Source organism: Buceros rhinoceros, unplaced genomic scaffold, assembly GCF_000710305.1.
Source record: "Buceros rhinoceros silvestris isolate BGI_N320 unplaced genomic scaffold, ASM71030v1 scaffold10404, whole genome shotgun sequence".
Taxonomy (NCBI): Eukaryota; Metazoa; Chordata; class Aves; order Bucerotiformes; family Bucerotidae; genus Buceros; species Buceros rhinoceros.
Genome location: NW_010408824.1, coordinates 65501 through 84953, shown reverse-complemented (window position 1 = coordinate 84953; position 19453 = coordinate 65501). Strand labels below are relative to the sequence as shown.

The 19453-nt window shown below is 44.0% G+C and overlaps 1 protein-coding gene across 2 annotated transcripts in view; it reads right to left on the bottom strand.

Moving 5' to 3' along the window:
- Positions 1–3368: 3368 nt before the first annotated feature.
- The window catches only part of CHL1 (cell adhesion molecule L1-like), a 54917-nt gene continuing 38832 nt past the window's right edge, over positions 3369–19453 (bottom strand). The window contains exons 18-26 of one of the 2 annotated variants that reach the window (XM_010134997.1): positions 19084–19306; positions 16309–16424; positions 15938–16142; positions 15585–15707; positions 14049–14228; positions 7258–7419; positions 6460–6591; positions 5546–5618; positions 3435–3651 (exon numbers count right to left, since the gene is read on the bottom strand). In XM_010134997.1, coding sequence (XP_010133299.1) covers positions 3435–3651; positions 5546–5618; positions 6460–6591; positions 7258–7419; positions 14049–14228; positions 15585–15707; positions 15938–16142; positions 16309–16424; positions 19084–19306 — 1431 coding nt within the window. Of the gene's footprint in view, positions 3652–5545; positions 5619–6459; positions 6592–7257; positions 7420–14048; positions 14229–15584; positions 15708–15937; positions 16143–16308; positions 16425–19083; positions 19307–19453 lie in introns of both variants that reach the window. The other variant, XM_010134998.1, reaches the window with a different exon arrangement.

Genomic DNA, 19453 nt, shown 5'->3' with positions numbered 1-19453 from the left:
AATATAAAAAAAAAAAAAAAAAAGAAGTTATTGGATTTAATGTACTCTTTCAGAAGTGCGGTTCAGTTGGGGATACTTTTTATCCAGCCCACATGGCCACCCTTCACCTAGAAAAAATACAGCCCATCTCCTGGCACTGACAAAAAACTGCTCTGGAAAATCTACACTTGCTCAGTCAGTTTACGTTTGAAAGCAAATCTCTACGATCCAGCGTCCTGCACTTTCCAAGGTGCACTCTGTGAGTGGTACCTCTCCAACCTCTCCAATAAAACCCCAATGGGGTAAAAAAAAAAAAAAGAAATGATGGGGAAAGAGAAAAAGCTCAGGTGAGTGAGACTCGCCGGGAGTTGGAGCTATTTGTTTAATATTCACCAGGCATATTCCTCAAAGTCAGTGCGCACTCTCCAAATTCCACTGCACATCGTTTTGTCTCTGCCTGGCTTTTAGGCCCTGAGGCATCAGGAAACTCCAACGTTCACGTTTAAGGACCTGAATTAAAATTCTAATAGAAAAAGCACTTGCACCAGCGCAGATGAGTAGCACATCATAGGGATGTCGTAAACATCTCTTAGCAGCAACAGAGCAAGTGAGAGCACAGGGGATTTATGTTCATTATTCGATAATTTGACACTTGCTAATACAACGTGAAATCTGTGCTTAACGTAGGTGTGTTCTGGGACAAGGAGAGCCGTTGATCCTCAAAGTCAGTGCGCACTCTCCAAATTCCACTGCACATCGTTTTGTCTCTGCCTGGCTTTTAGGCCCTGAGGCATCAGGAAACTCCAACGTTCACGTTTAAGGACCTGAATTAAAATTCTAATAGAAAAAGCACTTGCACCAGCGCAGATGAGTAGCACATCATAGGGATGTCGTAAACATCTCTTAGCAGCAACAGAGCAAGTGAGAGCACAGGGGATTTATGTTCATTATTCGATAATTTGACACTTGCTAATACAACGTGAAATCTGTGTCTGCTTAACGTAGGTGTGTTCTGGGACAAGGAGAGTCGTTGATCTGCAGCGACCCAAAGTACGAACAAACGGAGGGCTGGGGCTGCAGATGGGTCACATCCAGCCTCACCCACGAGGGTCTGCCCCAAGCTCTGCCCTGGGCAGCGACCCTGCGGCTGGGCGAGCTCTGCCGGGCTCCGGTCCAGCCCATCCCCAGCCCTCGGCACAGGGAGGTTAGTGAGGCTCTGGGGGAGTCCGCCCCACTCTTGTTCTCTCCTTTTGTTCCCCCTGATCACGCACTAGTGCAGATGATTCCTAAAGAAAATACTTTAGAAACAGCCTGAAGTTTGCAGGAAGGTTGTCACAACCCTCATCAATTCTTAGCCTTCACCTGGTTTGGGCTGCAGCAGACCAGAGTCAGCAGATAAAGATCCTGGTTGACAAGATGCCACTTTTCACCTTTCTCCAATTACGCACTCCCTGCATTTTAAAATGAAGATTTTTTTCAGAAACGAAAATGACTTTGGACTTTTTTTGAGCATTTGGATTGAGTGAAATAAGAAAATAGAATTTCATAAATAATAAAAAGTGACTGACTTGGGTCATGACATGGAGTGGGGTGATCTTTGACTCGGGGCAGACTTCCACTCATCCTTTTATACTCATACACAGCATCACTGTGGGGTTCGGGCTGGTTGTTTGCAGTTTGCTCTTCCCAAAGGGAGGCCATACAAAAGGCCTTTTAAAATAATTAAAAAAAAAAGAAAAAAAAGGAACAGATATGCGTAAACACTGAGCAGCACAGGCTGCTTACTGCTTTCAGAAATCGATGGGCACTGGGGAGGAGCCCGAGCGTATGGGGAGCTGTGTTTGAACTGGTAACAACCTGCACTTCTGCGGGCAACTAACGGCTCTTAATTGTAGCTGTTCCTGGAAACCCGTAGCCACGTGAGTGATTCTTGCTTCCTCTCTTTCTTCCCTTGAAGTAATGGAGGCCATGAAGGAGCCATTGGGGATATTTGCCTAATTACTATCGTCATGCAAAATGGCTTTTAGGATCTACTCCTCCTGCAGTAACTATTTAAAAAAATAGTGTAATCAAAGTGACTGTCATTTGGAAGTGCAAGAAGAACGAAGCCATACTGATAACTCTACTCAAATAAGCATATTCCAAAATATAAAAGCTTTTAAAGAAATTCAGGAGATTCTAATACAAAAAGACCAAAAAAATGTGCTGTACAGCTTTGCGGAGTTAGTGCTGGAGAGGCAAAGAACCAGACTTAAACCAGTGAACAGAATATAAAAGAAACTATTCCATAATATTTTCTCTTCGCTTTTGCTTTTGTTTATTTAACAATGAATAGCTTGAAAATAAATGATCCCTTGAAAGGCAGGTAGGTCTATTTTACGCGATGCTAGAAAGACGTGAGATTTCTATGACTGGCAGACACGCAACTCCTTCTGAAAACTAGATCAAACTCATGTTGAGAAGCAATTCTATTCATTCCTACACAGCTATGCAGACTCAGGCTAGCGACAGGCCTCATTTCAAAAGAAACCAAGGCTGGTTTTTACTCGTAGTCAATATTAATATCATATATACAACATCTCCATGAAATGTATGCGAGCGCACAAATATACAGATATGAGACAGACAACAAGCGGTTTGCTTAGAAATGCAGCTTGCAGATGCTCGGGAGAACAAATGAACGTTTTCTAATGACAGCGGATGGGAACCCTGTTTTCCTGCCACAGCTGAGTCACTGCAGCTTATTGTACGTAAGGAAATAGTGCCAGCTACTGGACGGAAGGTCCATCCACAAGGCCAGAGCTTTGTCTTTTAAGAGCGATTTTTCCGTGGACAAAGTTGCATCTCTACATATTGGTAATTGCAGCCAGCTGGAACCACCACCGTAATTTTGGAGTAACATAAGCAAAGGGGTTTATTTCTTTACAAAAAATTATACAACAAATCAAATGTATTACTCCGGTATTTTAAACGATTGTTTTTCTCAGGAGGATTGTGTCACTTTGTAGAGCAACCTGATGGCACCGTTTTATTTTCGAGTTGTGTTATAACCTCTGGAATGAGGAGGCCACGGTACGTGAGGGAGTGCTACATCTACGGGTGTGCAAAGTGACAACAGCCACACTGGGAAAAAATATACTTGTACATATTGCAAACCTAAGCAAAACAGGGAGTAGTGGTTAAGTAAAGAGATGTAACACCAAGAAATTCTGGTTTGGTAAGACTAAGACATTTTGTACAGCAAAGAATTATTTGTTTTGTTTTAATGAGAAGAAAACACCTAGAAATTAGGATAGAAAATCACCTTTTAGTGGCAGTGACCTGTTTTTAGATTACCTGGATGTCAGGTTCCTGACTGGCTCAAGTGGCAACCTGCTTCCAGTGGCGTGTGGTAACCGTGGAGTACTGATCAAGACAAACATCACACTTAAACACCAATCATTCCCGCTTATATTTTAGGCGTGGAGAGGAAAAGTTGCCGTAGAACTCCCAGTGCTTTCCACCGATCCTTTTTCCTTAGATCCAGAATAAGCTCCAATAAATGAACCATCTTCATTGAACATCCCATGCTCCCCTTCTCCATAATCTACCAGACTATCAGCACTTTCAGTGGCTTTAATCTCCCCGTTAATTGACCGGAGGCTGCCCTTCAGCGGCTTTTCATCGCTGTCACTACAAAACAAAGAAATGCCTTTCCAAAAATCCACCTTTTAACTGCAAGCATGGAAACTGCTCTTTTATTGAGAAAGAAAGCAGCAGGAGGGAAGAGCAAGGGAAATGTTGTACGTGGAGAGTGAGCCGCCCCCATGAGTGCTGCGTGGTCTGGTGCACCTCAGCCAGGTCTCACACGCTGACCTGAACTCCTCCCAGACAGGATTTTGCGATTGTGACAACAGTGGAACTGGTTACAAAGGCAAATCTCAACAAAACCCACACCTGTTCTGATTTGTTTCCCTTTTTGGCTTGGACAGACAGAGAATGGACAGAAAGTGAAGGGGAAAGAAAAACATGCTGAAAAGGCTTTGAGGGATCTGCTCCGGGGTTGGTGCTGATGTCAAGCCTTTGGCACCTTATAGAAAGAGCCATTTTCATTTTACCAAACAGCAGGGGATATTCCAGGCCCATTTCTTTCAGTTTTCAGGTGAGTGGGTGAGCCGATGAAAAGTTGTGGGAGGAGGCATCAGCCCTAGGTTGTATCTCACTGCCTTGTGAGCATTTGTTTGATTTTAGAAGACTAACAAAGGGGCTTTCCCTGCTTTTTTTCATTTGTTCTGTTGTTACCTTACTGTAACTGATGGAGTTTCTCTCTGCTAAAGGAACAGGGAAAAACAAAAGCAGAATCCGAGCGTCTGTATCTGCTCATACACGGTCTGGGTTCAACGGCAACTTCATGAAAAAGGACAAACCCAACCACCAAAGCTCAGGAAAAAAGGGCAACCCCACTGGCCGTTCCTCCCAATGGCACTGCAGAAGAGCAGCCTGACTTCTGACTGAGCACCACATCTGGGGGGATTTGGGACACAGATTCAAAGATTATTCAAAACCCCAAACAAATAAGGCTTCTGAACGGGGACATAATTACCCAGTTATGGCCCTTGCTGATGCCAACTCAGTGTCAAAGCTTTGGTAACATTATCCAGGGAAGGCTGGAGAAATGCACCCAAACTTCACCTCTTCAGCATCTAATCAGTGAGGTGTATAATCAATACAGTAAAAATATGTACCACTTCTCTGCACATAGCATTTCTATTTATAAAAACAGACAAGTTTGAAGTTTGGGGAAAAGGAGGGGATCAAAGTTATTAACCTCAGGACTGTCTTACCTTTCTACATATTTGTCCCATTAGAAAGCATTAAAAATTAAATAAAGATGAAATTATGCAGAAAAAAAACCCTATTCCAGTACAAATAATGTAGTATAGATAAGCGGGATTTTGACAGAAATTTTACGCCCTTAAGGCCAGTGACACCAGTTTTACGCACGGTTCTTAAAATGATGCATTTTTCTTCATACCACAGATAGGTCATACTGTAAACTTCTGGTATTTTAACGCAGCCAAAGTGATTATTTCAACTCTCCTGCAGAAAATTCTGCAGCGAGGTTTGAGTGGGTTTTTGCCATCTCTTACTGTATTTCGAACTTTTGTTTTCTTTCGCAAAATGAGCTTTGCCCTTGTTACGCAAATGGGGCCTGACTGGGTTTCAGAAACCCACTGAAGACATAGAATTCTTTCTACTGACTTCAGTGGGCGTTACAGCAGGAACCCAAATTATCATATATATTTACATTATTCATGCAATGCTAATTAAAAAAAAAAACAAAACAAACCCAAGTGAAAAATAACCACTAAGACATCAACACTTACTTATATCCCAACTCGGATGGATTTAAGTATATTGGATATACCTTTATATTCCTACTATTTTCCACTCCTATGAGGTTTGCTTTGAAAATGAAAAAGAGCGTTAATCGCATGCTATAAAAATGTCCTGAATAACGATGGTATGCGGAAACAAAACAAAACCCCAACAAACACAAAGGCTTGTTAAAGCAGGTCCTATTTACCTATATTCCCCAAAGATTTCATCTTTTATTGATTGAGCTTCGGGATCTGGATGCAAATCTTCTTTTTCTTTCACTGTACAAATAAAATAAAGCACAGAGCTGTATGCCATGTTCCGCCGTGGACTTCTCCATTTGCAGGTGCAACGGGAAAACCTCCTGTCATCACCTACAGCCTAACCTGCAGGGCAGCAGCTCACATCGTCTGTCTGGACACAACCAGCATCCTTCCAGCAAGGGTTTGGGGGGCATTCCCTCGTTTTTAAGAAAGATAGAATCATGGAATCACAGACTGGTTTGGGCTGAAGGAACCTTCAAAGGTCACCTGGTCCAACTCCCTGCCGGGAGCAGGGACGTCTGCACCCAGAGCAAGTGCTCAGAGCTCCAAGGACCAACCTGACCTGGGATGGTGCCAGGGATGGGGCTGCTCCCACCTCTTGGGACAACCAGATTTATACTTAAATATTTATAGTGAAATCCTTACTCGCTGCTTTGAAAATTACAGATTCGGTTTTAGCAAAACACTCTACTGTTAAGCAGTTTGGCTACCCGTGAATGTTCTGTCAGCGTGCCAGGCAGCAGTTATCAGGTGTACGGTGAGCAGACAGCCCTGCCAGCAGAGGCTCAGGGGTGCAGCTGGTGAAGGCCCTTCACTCTGCGGCTGGATTAAATATTGGAAGATTCAACGAGCACTATCAAAGGCCTTAGGAAGATCTCTGACCAGCCCTCAGCACCATCTCACCCAGAGAGCGCAGTTTCACTTGTATCCATTAGAACCCACTCTGCAGAGATTTATCAAAAGCTACAGTCCTAATTGGCTGTTTCTGCTCGCGGCTCTGCAGCCTCCAGAGATAAAAGTCTGAAGGACGCTTGTTAATAACAGGTGAACACAGCGAAAGGACAATAAATCCATTTACCTGAATATTTTCCTCCTTTATTTCTTCTGACAAAGCAAATAGTTAGCAGCAGCAGGGTGAGCAAAGCGATGGCACACATCAGTCCGATAAACCACCCCTGGGTGGAAATTCCATCGTAAATGCCGGCATAGGCTTCGTGAAACAGAGGAGGAGGAAAAAAGACGACAATTACTCAGAGGAAAAGTCATGACCTTACTATAACACGAATACACAACATGCTGCTCCCTGGCTCCTAATTGCATCAGTCTACCACTACTTGTTGCGTTCAACTTAAACACAAGACAGAAACACGTGACGTTTTTAGATTTAGGGGAAATGCGCAGTCTACCAGGCACAATACAGGCACTTTGGAAAGGTAATTCTGAGAGAGCAGTCGACTCAAGGGATTAATGCCCAATAGCAGAGCTGAGCGGGGACTTGTTAAGCCTCTCATGCAAAAGCAGTTTTTGCGAAAGAAACGGCGTTAAAACTGCAGCCGGCACATGCAAACCGCTGGAGCGGCAGCTTCAAAGGTGTTACACGCCGCAGCACCCTTCCGAAGGCGCACAGGAGGGAGAGCCCTGTGCAAAAGGGTTGGGATTGATCCAGGCTACTGTGCGTCAAGTGAAGCATCGGGTCATTCGAGCGCCACGGATGCCTTTATGCTTCCCACGGGTTTCGACTGCAAGGGTCAACTTCAAAATCACCGGACAAAACGCTGATTTTGGTACACTGGCACTGCACAACATAGGATGCAACCTCGACATTGATTTACATTCAAAATACATCTTTATCCCCTCGAAGGGTTTCATGTCTCACCTCTCCCCCTCGTCTCAATTACATCTTCAAAAATGCTATTGTTATCAACCCAATTCTTAGTCACTAGACGAACTGTATATTCAGTTCCAGGCTCAAGCGCCTCAATGGGGTGAAACTTTTGGGTGGGCTTTACTGCTTCTGAATTCTTGCCGCTCCCTTTACCTACGGAATGTACACATTCAAGTCACATTGATTAATGGTACTCATAGACAAAAGGCCTGCGAAATGCACAGTCACAAACAACGTAAGGAATACACAGACATGACACACGAGGGATTTGAACAGTTGTCATCAGATAATCGGACTTTCCAAAGCAGGCAGTAAAGTCAAAAACATCCCCCCTATTTGATTTTTTAATATTCATCGGGTAAAATAAACATCAGACCGAAGTAATCCTGATGTTCGTGAAGTGGTCTGTACATTTCCCAGGATGAAAGTTAATATTGATGGGGGATTATGGATCTGCTTTAACTAATGCGTGCTTAAAAAATTACAACTTGAAAACAGGCTTGTTTGGTGTAGATTATCTGGGGCTTGATGCTTCTCCCATTGAAGTGATCTCAGCAGGGAAGAACAGCCAGCTTGTTATCTGGAGACGGATTCTTACGTGTCTTACGGAAAAAATTCACTTCGGGATTTGTACTCATTTCTCTCCTGACAGTGATTTCTCACATCCTTTTCAACTCCACAACGCCTGCATAAAGCTCTGTTTCAGATATAGTTGAAGTTTGCTTTTATATTTAGGCTTTTAAATGTTCTTGATGAGTTTAATTTTTGATTAAGAGGTAGAAGGAAAATTCCAGTACCCCTAATTTTAGAGCCTTTTTCCCTTGCAAAACGCCTGCTGTAATTTCTGTCTGCATTAAGATCGCAGGGTATTTAATAAGCTTGTTTTTTAAATAGCATTTGTGGAAAAAGGATGCTACAGGGGTTAGCAGTCACTGCCAGACCGTGAAACGCCTGTTCACACAAGCAAAGTCAGAGCTGCGGGTTGACTAGGGGATCTCTTCAGCCAACCAAGGGGCACAACACAGGTGCCCTCGGTGGCAGGAGAGGTTGGAAGGGCTGCACTTAATAAAAACAACCCCTCAACTGCGTTCAGTTGCCTAATTCGCCTGCTTTATCCAAAGTCGTCCAAAGTAAGGGCTGAGCAGACAGCATGATTGTGGAACTACTTGACCAATTAGCACTGACAGCAAAACAATGCTCGTTAAACTAGGAAACGCGCAAAGCGAGAAGTTTTCAGAGATTAAGGCTTAGTTGACAGCTGAAGGAAGAAAAAAAAAAGAAAGATTAAGATGAATCTAAGCACAATCAAAGCAGCAGTTCAAGTTAAGTTTTCCCAGGCAACTCTACACGTATGACAATAAGCAGTTCCATCAGCAGACCACTGGGACCCAGCGAGAACACAAACCGCTGACACTGAAGCACCACTTATTAGCATCAATTAATCCATCTATCAGTAATTTTTGCTAAATGAAGTGTGTGAAACCGAGCTGTAATTTTTAATCAAACTGCAAATTAAGCAACAGGATAGCACAGGTATATTTTAATTACACGTTCTAAAATCAAGACATCAGAAGAACGTATTTAACGGAAACACTACCCATGAGGTAACCAGACTGAACGCGAACTTTCCATCCATCGTGTATTCAATACCGTGTAACGCTTGTGCATGACATGATAAGCACACGGACCTGTCTGTCCACAGCACGAGGCTCCTCAGAAAGCCTCTCCCCTGCATTCCTGGTAAGTCAAATGGTTAACCCTGAGCTCAATGGTAGCCCCAGCTGTGGTGCACGTCCCTAAACCAGCTTAACCAGTCCATCTCTATTGCCTATTTATTTCTAACCTCTGCTTTTTGAACAGCCAGAAAAGGAAAGGGAGAACTGATACGGCTGGAAAACACCACTTTTCTGCCAGGATAACAACACTTTTCTGCCAGGATATGGCTGAGCCATGTCAGCCCCTCCAGCCACCCTGGCACACGGAGCAGCGCAGGGCTGGGACGCACGTCCTGGAACGAGGGTTTGAGCCCCGCCTGCCCTGGGACTGGGGATGTACCACTGGCTCTTAGCGCTGTTCAACATCACCTATGCCAACACACTACACAAAATGTTGTCTTTAGAACTCAGTACGGGTGTCCAGTGACGGGTGATTATGAGGTTTCTTTCCACGCCATTTCTTTCAGGTCTGTGCTACACCCTCAATATAGCACCTACGGAGGAGAAAGCATTGCTAAGCGGGGCGAGTTGGGCGGCTGGAATAGAAAAAGCAGAGGAGCATCCTGAAAAATAAAAGCAAATACATACAGATAAGGAAAAGCTCCACATAGCGAAAGGTCAGTGAGCTGCAGAAATTAGCTTCAGAAAATTGAAAGCGGTTCGGTTAGGATTTTAATCTACAATAAGGGAGAAGAAGCATTAGTAATAAAGGCGGATCACCAGCACTTCTCATCTTCCCCCGCTATTTATCAGCCATACCATGGGACTCACATGAACATTAAACACTGAACTGCAATTTTACAATATTCCTACTGGGCTTCAAGATTTATGAGAACAACAGAAAGCACATTTTTTTTATAGAAGCTTACGGTATAAAGGGAAAAACAATATAAACTGCCCCTAAAGACTTCCAAGAGTGCTAGTTCTCCAAAAGTTAGCACATCTGGTATAAAACATACATAAAAAAGCTGACAGTCTAATAGCTAAATACTAATTGTGGGCAACTTCTTAATTTCTATCCATACCTGGCTGATACATCTGCTGCAGTAAATGGCCAGCTGAAGTTTCAGTAGTTTTCTCCTAGTGCCTGGCTATTAGAAGTGTACAAATATGAAATACCCTTCATCTTCTGGGTTGTTTTAGCACAGGAGATAATTCATGCTAAATTTAGAATGTTTTAAGCTTATAGAGGTCAGTAAAACTGCTGGGGGTAGGGTCTGTTGAGAAGAATTTACAGGTGAGTTTGTGATCAGCTCTTTGAACTGACTGTCATTTGTAGGAGAAATCTGAGCTGGCACCAGAGACAGGTTATAGCTTGCTCATCTCCTGTGCTTCTCTAGCTCTCTGTGCTGGCTACACTGCGGCAGGCTGATAGAAGAGGGAAAAGCAATAAAAAAATAGCAAAGACAAACAGTTAACCGCAAATTAGCTTAAAGCATGCCAAGACTGATATATTTAACATATTATAGCAACACGCCTGGCTTTCTTGCTCAAAATGATAAGGGTTTGAAAGAGCAATACACCCCACGTTCCTTTTCCCGGTGCAGCACCCGAGCTGGCAGGAGGGCTCGCTGCCTGCAATTAGTGACGTGGTTTGACAGGCTACGGGTCCTCTGGCAGCAGAGTCAAGTGGCATAAACAACAGAAAAAGGGACTTTTCACCAAGACTTCATCAGATTCTCTTCACTGAGAGCAAAGAGGCAGTATCTGGGGGGGTTGCTGGTAACACCACCAGCGCTTACATATGGCTAAGGCAGCTGTATTTTTCCTTTTTCACTGTACCTGCAGCAAAAGGAGAACTAAACCCATACATTTTGTAACAAATGGTTACTCTCCTCATCTTACGGTGTGTCATGAAGGTTAGTACCCTCCAGCTATGGTTTTCAAAAAGCTTGCGCAAGTTACGTGCCAATTACCATGGAAGTATAATGAAACTGGTGAACTTCTATTCTCTGGCTTCTCTGGAAAATAAAGCTCCGGTTGTACGGCTTTCTCTGGATGAATTTTTCATTAAGGCTTGAATTTCTGGACACACAGTAATCATCCTCAACATGTACTGCATGATTAGTAATCCTCCAGAAACACTGGTAGCTCTGGATGAAAAGCAGCTTTGTGTTAAGGAAGGACTGCTACAGTTAATGACTTTTCTTCACTTATGTAAGAACATTATTTTGTATTATGCTTCGGAGGGCTAATGATCATTTGGAAATCGACATTTTCACAGGGAAAGTTAATTAGTTTGCAGTTAATTTAAGAAATACTGCCTGAAAATGGAATGTTAGAGATAAGACTCATTTTCTAAAGGTAGCATACCTTCTCCTGTGGAATGAAGCGAAGATGAAGCCACAAAAATGAAACTATTATTTCTTTTGCAGTACAACGCAAATAACCTTTTGCTCAGGTTCTTCACGATTGTCCACAGTGTTTTATCAACAACTGATAAAGATCTTTCGTTGTCTATCAATGTTTCATGTCTGAGTTATTCTAGCTATCTTTAAGAAAGAGGCCTTTTATTTCACTGACTTTGTTCTAGCTGCCCACGCCAGTGGTGTTGGGTCATGCAACAAGGACACAATAAATGAAAGCTTTTTTATTGCCTAGTTCTATTTCTCACTAATTCCAGTGGGCCTGTGTTTAATCTTAGAGACAAATGTGAAAGAGCGGCTCTCCTCGGTGAGGCAATTACACAGAAAGAGCCCCTCGGCAGAGCAGAGGGCTCTGCCTCCACCGCTGTCGGACATCCATGGGATGTGGCACTGCGCCACCAGAGAGGGAAGGAGCGGAGATGGGAGTGTGAGATGGCCCATTCCTATCAGTATCCACTCACTGGCCTTCGGTAAAGTGTTGCTAAGTCGAAGCAATGCTGCTCATGACAACTGGAACCCTTTGCTCACAGAGGAGGATGCTGCAGTCGCAGAGAAAGGGGATGACCTTCCCACTTGTCTAGACAGGGAGCTACAGTTATTTGATTAAGAGAAAAGGTTTTTACTAAATTTAGTCATTGATGCACCTGGAAACTCATCGTGAGGAAGTGGGTTGCACATCACTTTCAGACTGGCAAAATTATCCTTTAAAGCCCAACGCTTTTCCCTACGCAGGCTTGTTTTTAGTGGTGAAAAACCCACACCCGCCTACGCACATATTCAAAAAGAGATTGGCTGTTCTTTCTGATTCCAGCAGGGATAACCACAAATCAATGAGAGCAATGGCAGCGATGCAGATCAGGTATATCACTGACAAAATGTGAATGAATCCATAGCTTCCACCTCAGTGTCTCCACTTTCCTAGCAGAACGTGTCGTGGAGTTCTGCAAGAGCCGGGGCACAGCCTGCAAAGGCTCCGTGACAGCACTGGAAGCTACTCAAAGTCTTAAAAGAGACAATGAGAGCTTTATGGCTTTATTACTAAAAGCAGAACGCAGTGGATATAGATTCACTGAATCAAAAGCCAAAGAAACTTGGAGTGTTCTATCTCAGGGTTTCATTTCAGAGGGCACCACGTTTTATATCTGTCACTTCAATGGGTCATTTTAAATTACAAACTTTGACTTTCGAAATCGCTCCCTTTCATCAAGAAGAGAGATTGTTTCAATTTTGAGCAATCGCCTTGCTTCCCATACCACGGCTTAAACTCCCAAGAAGGTCACTGAAGAGTGATTTTTATTTTTTTCGTCTATCAAGTTTAGTTGAAAAAGCGCTGAACAATTTAGCCAGCAAATAACGACACAAAACTTTAATGTCATCTCAGCGACAGATGCAGTGTCCTAATTTAGGGTGGCTTGAGAATCAGCAAGGAGCACATATTTATTGTGGAACTGGACTCTTGCAGCTTTTACTAATTATTCTTCTCTATTCGACAAGCATTTCACAAGAATCAGTTCCCAGCACCGCTGAAACAGTCTTCGGAAAGCAGAGAGTGAGAACAAAACGACTGGCAACATTATCATCCCTTTAAGTGTACCAGGCAGGGACGCATTTCATAAAACCTGACAAGGTTATTCAGAGAAGTTAGAGACTTTCAAGTGGCCAAACCACATTATTCTGGCTGCCCAATGAAGGCCAGAAGAGGTAACTACTGAGGTGAAATTGTATATTTTTAGCTTAAAAAAAAATGGATCTTTTCTTTCCTTAACGAAGGATAAATGCAGTGAGACTGGAGGCTACAGGACAGCTGAGAAGCAGCTTTGCTACTTCAGAAAATGGATGACAGCTCATGATTGGATCCTGAACTGGGATATGATGAGGCTAAAGAAGTTGTACTTGTTTTACCAGTAACTGAAGAGATTCTGCACCCTTGAAGTCAAACAGGATGCTGTACAACAGGGACCGTTTTTCTATTTTATATCAACAGTTTTCCAGACTGTTGTCAGTGCTAAAAATGATGCGGCCAGGACTCTCCTAATTATGACATTCTCTTTCTCCTCCCCCGTGGTAAGTGCTCAGCACCGGGTTCTGATGAGTAGCAAGGACTCGTGCCTGGGTGCTGTAGAGTTTTCAGACTTGCTGAGCACCATACATGGTATTTCCTTTCGGCTGAACAGGAAAGATGAGCTATCATGTATTGATTATGATTTTCCTTTAAATCGCTGAGCATCAGTGGTTTAGGACAGGGTAAAACCGTCACACAAATTCTCACTTCCAGTCTCTGATAAAGTAATCATCAAATAATGGACCTTCATGTTAGCCAGATTTTCCACGTCAAACACCTGCCCCTAATGTTGCTGGAAGTCCCTTGTTTTCACGCAAGGGCAGAATTTATTTTTATATTACTGAGAACAGATTATTTAGATCTGCAATTTTCTGTGTGTGACTAAATGCAATTCACTGATTCTAGTACGGCTTAAAGAGATGATTGATGGGAACAGAAACACAGGACTGCACAGATAAGCTCTACTCTTCTGAAGAGCTCCATGGCTACAGTAAAAAGTTCATTGATTGTTCTCATGGAAAGAAAACAAATTTATTTCCTCTAATTACAACGGAAATGTCAAGCCTGGAATATTCTCAATAGATTTTTCTATTATTGTTAGAGCTTCTCCACATAAAAACATATTGCCTATTAACTTACTCCCTTGAGCCATCGTTAGTCCTTCTTCTGTGACTGGCTTCCCACAGCCTTTGACTGTACAAGCCTTCACATAGAATTTGTACTTGGTGCTGGAGCTGAGGCCTGAAAGCCTCCAGCTGAGCGTGGAGTGGTTGGTTATGCTGATGTCGTTCAGAGGTCCGATCTCGTGCGTTTCGTTTACTGAAAGGGAAAAGGCGGTTGAGTCAGATCCAGCAGCTAAAGGACATGAAATGTGCCATGAACGCTCCTAAGAGGGAGGCGCTCTGCTCTAAGGAGGAAGGATGAAGCCTGAATAAGCATATCTCACCTGCCTGCCAAGTACTTAAATGGGATTTATCTTGTCCACGTCAATCTTCCAACTACTCAGTGAGTGATTACTGTTCTTAAAAAGCTCTCCGACTCCAGATACGCACATATTGAGTGGGAGATAAAAATTACTGTCTCCTAAATCATTAAATATATATGAATTGCTTCTTGCTTTGCTTCCAAACATCTGCAAACTTCTGCAAGCAAGTTAACGGATGGCTGCTCTGCTCCGGTCCGCTCTGTTCTGCCTTGGCACAGCTGGCAGCTGAAGGAGCAGTTGCCACTCCTAAACAAATGGATCTGCTCTCTGCCCATAGTCACAGAATCACAGAATTGTTTGGGTTGGAAAAGACCTTAAAGATCATCTAGTTCCAACCCCCTGACATGGGCAGGGACACTTTCTGCTAGACCAGGTGTCAAAAACAAAGGGAAGATCCAGCCTTCAGCCCGTGCTTGCAAAGGTAAGTGGGCAGTTCTGTTACCAGCCGAGATCGGGGAAAAGCACATGGTTGGTTTTTTAGCACATAGGGCACAGTCTAATTCAGTTCCATCCTCAAAGAACATAGAAAATACCCTGAATTGTCACCGCGCCTCACCGCTGGTATTGTGGCAGTCTGGGACCAATACTGGCTCTCACCTGAGGTTATCTGCACAAAGTCTCTTCCCACCTACTCAGTTCTTTCACAGACAAGAAACACACACCCCTGGTATTTAGTGGTTTCTCAATGCGATTACTCAATAACATGACTCGGGTGGCAGCTGTCTGCATTTCTGCCAAGGCTTTCTACGGGGAGGAGGAGCTCGTGACATAATGTGAAGATTAGAATAAATGTGGCTGAAGTGCTCTCGTTACAAATCATTTTGCAACAAATGAGTTTCAGTTCAGTAAAACGCACCTACAATTTATGGGTCTTCTTAACAGCTATGTTAGGTAAAATTTCCAAACATAAAATCATCAAAATTAATCCAGAAGTGTGGAGTAGGGCATGGCAGCCATGTGAGCTTACGCTGGAAAAGTGCTCTGGAAGATGCCTTCAGCCCTCCCTCCCACAGCCTGTGTGCACATCGCCCTTCAAACACGCTGTTCTGATGCTGTGGCTGTTACGGAGATCTCAGGAACAGCCCTTCTCATCAGCCTCTGCCTTAGATAACTGCACACATAGAAACCCCTACTTTTTTTTTTTAACTACTAACGCTTAAATTTAAAATCAAGGCAAAACAAGCACATACTCATCTGGTATTGCAAAACATAGCCAGTAAGGTGGCCGTTGGCTTTCTTGGGAAGTCCCCAGGACAGAGTGACGGAGTCTTTGTCGAAGTTCAGGATCCTTAGAAAACGCGGTTGTTCAGGGACTGGAAGACACAGGGATTAGTTTCCAGAGAAGACTGAACAGGTCTGTCTCGACACACACTTGTTAAACGAGGATATAGTTTAGCTCAAGACCTGCAATTCCCTTTTCTAGTGAAGGGTTTTATGAATACTGGAGATTTTACAATCACTTTAAATAAGGAAATCAACTTGCCTTGTTACATGGACAATTTCTATTCATGTCCCTCCATCCCGTATTCTCACTTTGTCTTACCTCCTTCTGGAGTTTCGAACACAATGGGGGAGCTTTCCGGGCCATCTCCTCTGCCGTTGTAAGCCAAAGCAGTTAAGCGGAATTCACTGAAGGGGTCTAGACCGGGAATCATCCCATAGTTCCTGTCTCCTACAAAGGTTAGGAAGTGTTTCTCTGGGTGATGTCTTTTTCCATCCAACATGCTCTTCGTTTTCCACCAACTGACCTGCATTGAGATTGGTATTTCTATAACAAATTCTGTTGTACGGGCTGCACAGGATATTAATATCTCTCAACTTCCCAGAAATGAGACATCACAACCCATCCTTGACCTGGGATTCATTCAGTAGTTTATTCAACAATATACAAATAGTAAAAGAGAAATTTGTAACCTTATAGCCTCTTAAATGGCCACGGACTCTGTCCCTTGGTATTCCAAACCAGAAGACTTTGACCAGTGTGCTGTTCAGAACATCCACCGACACGCTGGAAGGAGCAGCATCTGGAACTGTAAAAACAACATATTAAAGACACCTACAAGCGCTGTTTCACACTGTTCATAGCTACAGGGCTTGGCTTTCCAGCTCCAGCTGGGGCAGTCCATGCAGTCTTACTGCAGGCAAGAAAAAGAGCCGTTCCACCTGCAGCCAATGGGTGAAATGGGCCAATAAACATTATTTTGCCATATCAGGGCTTTCTGCTGAGGGTGGGAATACAGGTACACTGGGACATATAAATCTCTACACCTGTATTTATGATTTCCTGTTTCAAGTAATGTTTAGAGCAGTGAGAAGAATAAAAAAAGGATTAACACCACCCTCGAGAAGGCAATCATAAAGTTTTTTTTATAATCAATTTCGTTTTACAACTAAGCTCATTAAACAGCAGGATTTTAATCACCACACAACACAGACAGCTATTACAGCGCCTGAAAACAAGAGGCTTTGATCCATCGACAACGGAATCTCAGGGAAGGTTTTCCACTGGTAGATATAAAATTAGACCCATCACAGACACACAAAGAAAACAAAGATGCTGCGGGGTTTCTTCCTCTGTTTTCACTGTTCACCACCTCTTCTGCCATACACTCCACAGCAGGGAGAAGACACTCCACCAAACCATCCTGCTGCCCACCTCCGGGTGGGCAGTGGGGATCCTCCTGCCTGAGCAGCACCAAAACCATTCCCAGCACCGAAGCCTTATGCTGGTGAAACACCAGGAAGTACTGGGCAGGCTGCAAACATTAAACTGGTCCATTCGAGGCTGGTAAGGCAGATCTGTGTGATCACTCAATGAGAAGAGCCCTCCTTAGGATGTGCTTCCCTCTGTGAAGCCAGGAACATCTGTACAGCTGTGGTTATGACAGTAACTTCACTGCCAGTGTCGGATCTCCTACCATGGACCACAACACTCCCAAACTGCTTTTGTGAGCACCTGCAGCAGGTGGAGAGCAGGGAGCCACTGGGGAGCGACTGCTGCAGGACGAGGTGGGTTCAATGAAGGACGTGGCTGTCTGGTCTTTGTAAGAAGTGGCAAAACACATGCTTGCCTTAGTATGTAGTTTTAGCCTGTGGACTGCAGAACAGCCTAGAGACTTTTCAAAGGCTGTTCAAACTGTCAATTTATTTCATTCTTACAAAAACAACTTAAAACCTTCAGATTCTGCATGAGATGAAAACTGTCTGACTTTAACTAATAGAATTAACCTGCAGATCCATCAACACGGACCATTCCCTGGCTCTCCTGGCCCCTCTCTGCCATCAGCTCCCAGCCCCTGCTGCAAGCGCTTGCAGCAAATGCAATCAGCATTTGTGCTTGGGCTCGGGGGAGCTGGGCACCCCACCCCACTCTAGTTGGGGCTGTTTCCGCCTTCACTGATTTAAATCCTTAATTCCTACACAAAAAGATTTTTTTTTTTTCTTTTTTTTTTTTTTTTTTGGTGGTATTTGTTTCCCCCTTCACTGATTTAAATCCTTAATTCCTACACAAAAAGATTTTTCTTTTTTTTTTTTTTTTTTTTTTTTTTTTGGTGGTATTATTGCTTAACTGAGTTGCTTCCTAAAGTGAGGCTTGGCATTTCTTTACTGCAGCTGGATACGTATCCAGTCCTTCAAATATCTTCTCTAGTCATGCAATAAACACCAAAGAGGACAGGCTGCTCTTCAGAGATGTTGGGGTGGCCTAAGCAGTGACATTACGCAGTGTCCATGGACATAGCGGGGCTGTCGCATCCCATGTGGCACTGGCACTAATGCTGTTAGCAGGGCAATCCTCCTGCACGTTCACCTCTCCTAAGGGAACTTGATTATTAAAAGCCACCATGGAGGTGGAGCTCCAAGCACATGTGCAAAGGGTGGGGATCACCAGTGACTCCTGTGATTTCAAAGCAGCCCAGGGTGTCTATTTGTGAAAATCGGTGGCAGCAGGAGAAAGCCTCTTTGTTTGATCTGGCCTCTATGATGTACTGTGGACCAGGTGGAGTCCAAAATCAGAGGTGGGCAGGCACTGAGAAGACCCAGGGAGCGGCCTTGGGGCAGGAACAGATCCAAAGCAAAGCCCTGCGGTGGAGGAAGATTTCTCCAGAGGCAGAGGGAGGCATGGGAGGAGGCTGTGCCATCCGGGAGGCACGGAAAGCCACCGGACAGAAGCCCAGGTTGGAGAAGCATCCCGGTTCTTCACAGGACTCAACAGACCAGGTAACATGCAGCACACAGGGGAACATGGCACCATCTATAAATTCACTCATTTGCAACACTCGGTGGCTGTTTGTACTTAATTGCCAGAGGATTTAACTTCTGACAGTGTCAACCAGCTGAAATGGGCCTCGGACAAGCTAAAGACTTTTTACCCGCTAAGTACCACCGACTGCTACACCTCCCAGACTTCTTACTGACTGTGGCCTTCAAACAAGAACCCAGACTAAGCCAGCAACTGAGATTAATGAAAGCACAAATGACCTTTCAAAAAACCCCTCCAACTCCAGCGAGCTGGCAGCCATGCCGCCAGTGTCAGTCCTATCTGCATCTCAAGCAGCCCATCGCGCTGAGCACTGGCATTTAAGTAGTTTTGGCCGTGGGCTGCCTAATCCATCACTCCTGATCTGATCGTTTTGCACCACAAGAATCCCCCACACAGCGTAATTGTACCCGCAAGTTTCCACTACTTACCATCCTCTCCTGAATATCCAATGGTAACGTTTGGCTCAGGACCGGATCCTAAATTATTTACTGCTTGGACTTTGATCTCGTAAGGCACAAAGGTGGGAGTATTTCGCAGGGTCAGAGAATGCTTCTTCACCATCTCCTCGTTCCAGTCCGCCTCGACTCCCTGCTGCCGCCAGCTGACTTTGTACTCCAGCCCCGGCCCGTTCCTCTCCACAGGTTTCAGTGGCTGTGGAAGAAGTTAAAAGAGATCCTGTCTGCCTTTGTTGCAGTAATCATGAAACAGCAGCTGAGGGAAGGGGGGGAATAATTTTGGAGAGCGTGTTGTAACACTGGGAGAGAAAAGAGGGAAAAAAAGAAAGCTTCAACTTCTCGC